The sequence below is a fragment of the Carassius carassius genome, chromosome 3 (genome assembly GCF_963082965.1).
Source record: "Carassius carassius chromosome 3, fCarCar2.1, whole genome shotgun sequence".
In the NCBI taxonomy this organism is placed as follows: domain Eukaryota; kingdom Metazoa; phylum Chordata; class Actinopteri; order Cypriniformes; family Cyprinidae; genus Carassius; species Carassius carassius.
This window is the reverse complement of record NC_081757.1, coordinates 3,911,809-3,917,808: the sequence shown is the minus strand read 5'-3', so window position 1 is coordinate 3,917,808 and position 6,000 is coordinate 3,911,809. Positions and strand designations below refer to the sequence as shown.

Below are 6,000 nucleotides of genomic sequence, written 5' to 3'. Positions count from 1 at the left end.
AGATGTCTTAAGATACGCATAAGTCCCTTAGTTGAATAATGTGGGAAGTACGAATTGTACCCAACATTAAATTGAATGCCATTATCAGCTATTATCTTAAATAAACATGTTTTACAATGAATGTTACTTTCCAGGCCTGATAGTTGTTGACTTAAATCAAGGTTGGAGATACTCCCACATCTGAGAGAGTCTTGAGCTAATGATGCATGGAGGACAATGACATTGAGTGACTATTTAACCAACAGCTTCAGTCCACATTCTATATTAAAGTAATCTGTTTTTCTCACTTTGAAGACAAAATATCAGGGAATAAAATAATTTTAAGACTTGCACCATGCATATCCAACTAAAAAAACACCCTTCATTAACTTTTTTCAGACTTAAAATACCTTGTTTTGTTGAATTTATTGACTTGACTCCAGTTTCTTGTTCATCTTAACAATGTGTGGAGGACAAAGAAAACACTTTGTGCTTTTTCTTTGCAGATGTTTCAGTATATTATTACAAAAAGTCACACAGGAAACACTCAAGGAAGGGAAGATGAAACACTTGACAGCACATGTTAACCAGTGTGTAATTAACACGGTGCTGACAATGATGACTTGTAAGAAAATGCATTACAAGGCAGGTCATGCATGACACTTCCAAATCAAATGTGCAACGCATGTAAACACACCTTACAAGTTCAGTAAGCACACATTTTAATTTATTAACAGATGTGAGGTTTTAATGTAGTTTATCAAAAGTGTTCCATATTAATCATCTATAGTGTAAGTACATTTATATATTTAATTAAAAAAAGAGAAAACCCAAAAAAGTGCATACAATACATCTTATTCTGTACTGCAAATCCTTGGCAAACCTCTGTAGTTGAAGTTTTAAAGTAAAGACATACAATTTTTAACTTTATTACAACCCCACATCTCTTTACATATCAGAAAGAGCTGGAGAATCATAAAGCAAAAGAAATGTGGTCAAATATGATAGCTCATTATGAAAATCTTGGCAGCAAAATATAAAATAAAAAGGCACAGGCCACAAAGTACCCTCATCAGGATCTCCATATTAGGACCTTGCACCTTTGGCCACGGCCAAACCAATAAGACCAGCCAATCCGGCCACACCTAAACCAATACCGCCGACGATCGCCATGCCAACTAACCCATCTGAAAAAGAACAAGTACAAAAAATGATTTCTTTGTTGAGATGAATCCACTATTGCTATTGAGATTTGTTATCATGCACATGAAATTCAGCTTAAGGCCTTTATTTATGTTTATACACATACAGATTGGAATATTTCTATAAACGTGGTTGTTGCAGGTATGACAATATATAACCAGGTCTATAATTTAATAAAGACTCCTCCACTTCTCGCCTTTAGAAATGCCTGACAACACTGTCATAAAATTGTAATAATCAGGCAATCGCCAAAAGGCATGTGCAGTCACGTGCTTGTAACTCAGCAAACGAAGAGATAGTGAATGCAAGTTTGCAGCGAGGACTGGTAGGAGAAAGCTATGATGTTACAACTTACAAATGTAGAATGGCAAAGCAATTTAAGAATCCTGAAACGCTCATTCCACAAAATCTGCAATCATGAAGAATCTGATGAAACCTGTTGTAATGCATGTTGCCATCAAATCGGGAGGTTTCGCGGCACATGCAAATATATTTCCTTGAAGTGTTTTTTCTGACTAAGTTACATGCAACACATTTCTGATTTATTCCTGGTGTGGGAATTGGAATTTGCGGAATCCAAAAATGTCGAAGAACAGCAATTTGATTGAGGCATTTACATGACTGAATACCAATCACTAAATTGTGAGTAATATCAGAATACTGATATGCATGTAAATGCAGTCATTCTCTCAAGCTTTCTCATTCCAATTAGATCTTGAGCAATTATTCTTTGTGTCAATTTAAAGGTGGCAAATATTTTAATATAATTAAAACTGAAATTCATTCCTGTGATGGCAAGGCTGAATATTCAGCAGACATTACTTTAGTCTTCAGTGCCACGTGATCCTTCAGAAATCATTCTAATATGCAGATTTTTTGCTCCAGAAACATTTCTGATTAAAACATTAAAACTGCTGAAAACAGTTGTGCTACTTCCTATTTTTGTGAAAACAACAATACTTTAAAGATTTTATGAATATAAAGTTCAAAACAAAATAACTTAACTTAAAAATAGAAATGTATTTTAACAATTTAAAAATAAATGTTAATTGTCACTTTTGAATAATTAAATGAGTCGTTGCTAAATCACACTGACCTCAAACTTTTAAACGGTAGTGTGTCACAAAATCCAGATTTTGGTTTAAATGCTGTTTTATCTCACCTTTTCTTAGCGCATTGTTGATGAGTTTCTCCAGTTCCAGGGCCTGTTTATTTTCCGGTTCATTCTTCAGAAGTGTACGAATGTACTTCAGTGCTCTCTCATACTCCTGAGAGTACGATGGTAAGGCGGTAAAGAGAGAGAGATTTAATGGAAACCAATTAAAAACAATCCAAGTATCTCTAAACCCAGTTTATACTATATTTTTGATCAAACAAATGCAACATAAGAGAATTCTTTCAGAAACATTTAAAATATGTTACTGATCAAAACGTTTGAAAGGTAATGTATTGAACCATTTACACTTGTTTATATGGTGACGTGAAAATAAAGTTATTTAACTCCAATGTACCAGGGCTTCCAGGCACAGAGTTGAGAAACACTCTTTTAACTCGATGCCACACATGGCTTCATGAAATAAATAATGATTATTAACAGTGACAAAATCATCACATATCAAAATAAGAAACCCGTAAACCCACCTTAAGTCTGTAGTTCGCAACAGCAAGATAGAAGAGGAAATCTCTCTGATCATCTTTCTTGCTTTTATGAACCAGTTCTGTTGAAATAAAACACAAGCACTTTCAGAGTTTCTAAACCAAGAACAGGTCAAATAACAGCTGAAGCTCAAGAAGGCCGTAACTGACCAAAAACTAAGAGACGTGCTGAAGAACTGACCTTCTAATAGATGAATGCCTTTTACGATGTCATTTGTGTGCTTGCTTCTGATCAAACACCAGGCGTATTCAAAGGTCGTTTCTTTGGAAACGGGTCCTTTCACAAGCTCATCGTTGTACTTCTTCTCAAACCTCTGAAAGACAACAATTAATGTCCATGGATTGATGAGAATCAGATTGAATCAGTAGATGGCTGATGTCAGGATCACGTGCTCCATCTGACGACAACCACAGACTAACTTTTACAACAGGAACCAAAGCAGACAAACGTCTGATTCCGTTAAAAAATAGGTAAGATAATAGGATAACAACAATACGTGGTATTTTATCCAATAAGCAAAGGCGTATAATAGCAGCTCTACTCTATACGTCTATGAGTTACAACAATACGTCATCATCAGTGTTGTTGTTTTGATTAAGTAACGTAGTGTGTCCGCCGACAACCCCGATATCAGTCATTTCACTACATACCTCAATACGACATCGATGTCATTTTGGATTTACAGTCATGAAAGTAAAAGGATAAAATGTTTTACCTTTAGATCTTCTGGTGCCACAAGATCTGACACAATCGCCTCCATGTTCGAGAAAAAAACCACACAAGCGCGTTCACGAAACTGTCAAAGTAAAAGCCCGTGATTATGACGTACTCAGTTTCATAAATAAATAAATAACAGATTTGCCCATTGATTAACGCTGTTAATTAAATAAAGCAGCGAGAGTGTGAAAAGTGTTCAAAGTGTCTAGCTGGCAGGACCTATAGTTGAACAAACAAATAAAAAATAAATAAATAACGGTCACTACTCAAAACTATTCTGAGCATTTGCTTGTTTTTGTTCGTGTAACGTTATGTATTTATTTCTTTTCAATTATTGTTTCGGTTCATACACAACTTTAGTCATCGTGGCTTTTATTTTGGACAAAAACATTTCCAACGGTCTTTTTTTTATCTTTCGATAGGGGTCGCTATCTTCACGTGCCTCTAAAAGAAACGCGACACTCTGGTCACGTGTTATGACCGCGTAGGACGGCCATCTTCCCTAAAACACAAACAACAAGAGCGTACCAGACATCAACACGCAGCGACCGTTGGAGAGGGAGAGAGAGAGCTAAAAAACAGTAAAAACGGAGCGGGATTCTCGAGGAGGCGCACAGAACACAAACAACTGCACATGCATCCGAAGTGAAGATCGTCGAGTTTGACGGGGCGACTGGACAGAGAAATCGCATCGACAGCTCCAGAAATACGGTCAGCAACTGTGTGCCTCTCTCTGCTTGAATGTCTGAAGCGTTAATGGCAGATGGGTGTTGCGTTAAGTTTTGTGCAAACTTGGAAGGGGAAGGACAGCGTGTGTGCGAACAGCGAATGAGTTTTAGCGCTTTAAGTGGCCAGCACTTGCGTGTGTGGGAATAAATCTTGCTGTTTTAAATTGTGAGGCTTTTTGTATGTTTGGTATCTAAGGCAGCTGTGGCCGCGGGTTGAAGGCCAAGGGAAGCCGCGGAGTGGATTTTGGAGGGACGCCGCGTGCGCAGGAAGGGGGAGTGTCCAGGCAGTGCACGCGCATGCACGCGACGCCCCTCAAAACTCATCAAATCATTATTAAAACAACACCGAGCTCCTTTTGTGCTCATTTCATTTGACGCGGTAAATATTAAACTCCGAAATGTTGCGTATGTAACAATATGTATGTTTCTGGGATTACGTTTGCGTCGCGACGTGAGGATACATCGAGTAGAAATGGCCTAATGGCGAGTACTTGGGTTGTAGTTGTGTCCCATTCTTCAACGACTCGTTCTTTTGAGTCGGATCTTTTCGATGAATCGATTGAACCGATTCCGGACTGAATCCGTCTGAACGGTTGTCGAGTCATCAGCTCACTGAATCGCAAACGGTCAGAATCGTAATTAGTCGATAGTCATAAGTTAAGAGCATTTGGAGTGAAAATTTACTGTGAAAAGTAACTTTAAGTTGTTTAAACTTCTTCGAAGTCAGCAAAAACGTAGTAATTGTTTTAAATTAAAATGTACTGGAAATATGAGAAGAAAACCAGTCATAAAAAGGGTATTTTTTTTATTTATACACCATCTGAAAGCTGAATAAATAAGATTTCAATTGATATATGGTTTGTTAAGATCTGACAATATTTGGCTGAGATGCAACTATTTGAAAATCTGGAATCTGAGGGTGCAAAAAAACAAAAAATCTAAATATTGAGGAAATTGCTGTTTAAGTTGTCCAAGTGTAGATCTTAGCAATGCATATTGCTAATCAAAAATTAAGTTTTGATATATTTACGGTAGAAAATGTACAAAATATCGTCATGGAACACGATCTTCACATAATATCCTTATGATTTTTGGCATATAGGAAAAATCAATAATTTTGACCCATTCAATGTAGCCCATTTTTAGCTATATGCACTAGTCAAAGCATTTTAAAACTAAGATATGTCAATCAGTGTACACGCACATTATATTGACTTTGTGAACTGAATCAAGACCAACAAACTAAACCATGGCACATGAAATTTCAATAAACACCCTTATTATTGGAATTACATATTAGAATCATAATTAATATAAAGTAAACATGCATTTGTCATTGTGTATGGCTTGATTAGTGCATTCAGTGTTCGTCATGGATCACCTGATGACATAAAAAGAATTGCTGAATCATTTTTCACCAGTTATTTGAACCGTTTCATCTCTTCATACTTGAGCGGTTTGCTGATATTTGGCAGCTGTTCACATGAGGGCCGTTGCAAATGCTTAAGTTTAATTATGAGCTCTCTCAGGCATACTGATGCATCTCTAAATACTTCTGAAGTTACAGGTGTCTTTAATTGTTCTTGAGATGACATCGATTCTAATGTATGTAGTACTTTATGCTAAAGAGCCAGGCTCCCCAGTGAATACTATTTATTCCCAACGGTTTGTTCTGTTGCTTAGATATTTCTGTTGCTATGATATCTGTGGGTGCTC

General features: G+C 36.7%; 2 protein-coding genes across 4 annotated transcripts in view; one reads left to right on the top strand and one right to left on the bottom strand.

Moving 5' to 3' along the window:
- Positions 1-386: 386 nt before the first annotated feature.
- On the bottom strand, positions 387-3,635 carry LOC132116413 (mitochondrial fission 1 protein-like). The gene is made up of 5 exons (XM_059525235.1): positions 3,555-3,635; positions 3,020-3,152; positions 2,824-2,900; positions 2,345-2,450; positions 387-1,166 (listed from the first exon to the last, which is right to left on the bottom strand). Exons 1-5 carry the CDS (start codon positions 3,597-3,599, stop codon positions 1,066-1,068), a joined length of 462 nt encoding a protein of 153 aa, XP_059381218.1. The 5' UTR covers positions 3,600-3,635; the 3' UTR covers positions 387-1,065.
- Positions 3,636-4,028: 393 nt separating this feature from the next.
- The window catches only part of LOC132116390 (GRB10-interacting GYF protein 1-like), a 32,942-nt gene continuing 30,970 nt past the window's right edge, over positions 4,029-6,000 (top strand). For 2 of the 3 annotated variants that reach the window (XM_059525232.1, XM_059525224.1), the window contains exon 1: positions 4,030-4,267. The gene's annotated coding sequence lies outside the window, so the exon portion shown is untranslated. Of the gene's footprint in view, positions 4,268-6,000 lie in introns of all 3 variants that reach the window. The other variant, XM_059525230.1, reaches the window with a different exon arrangement.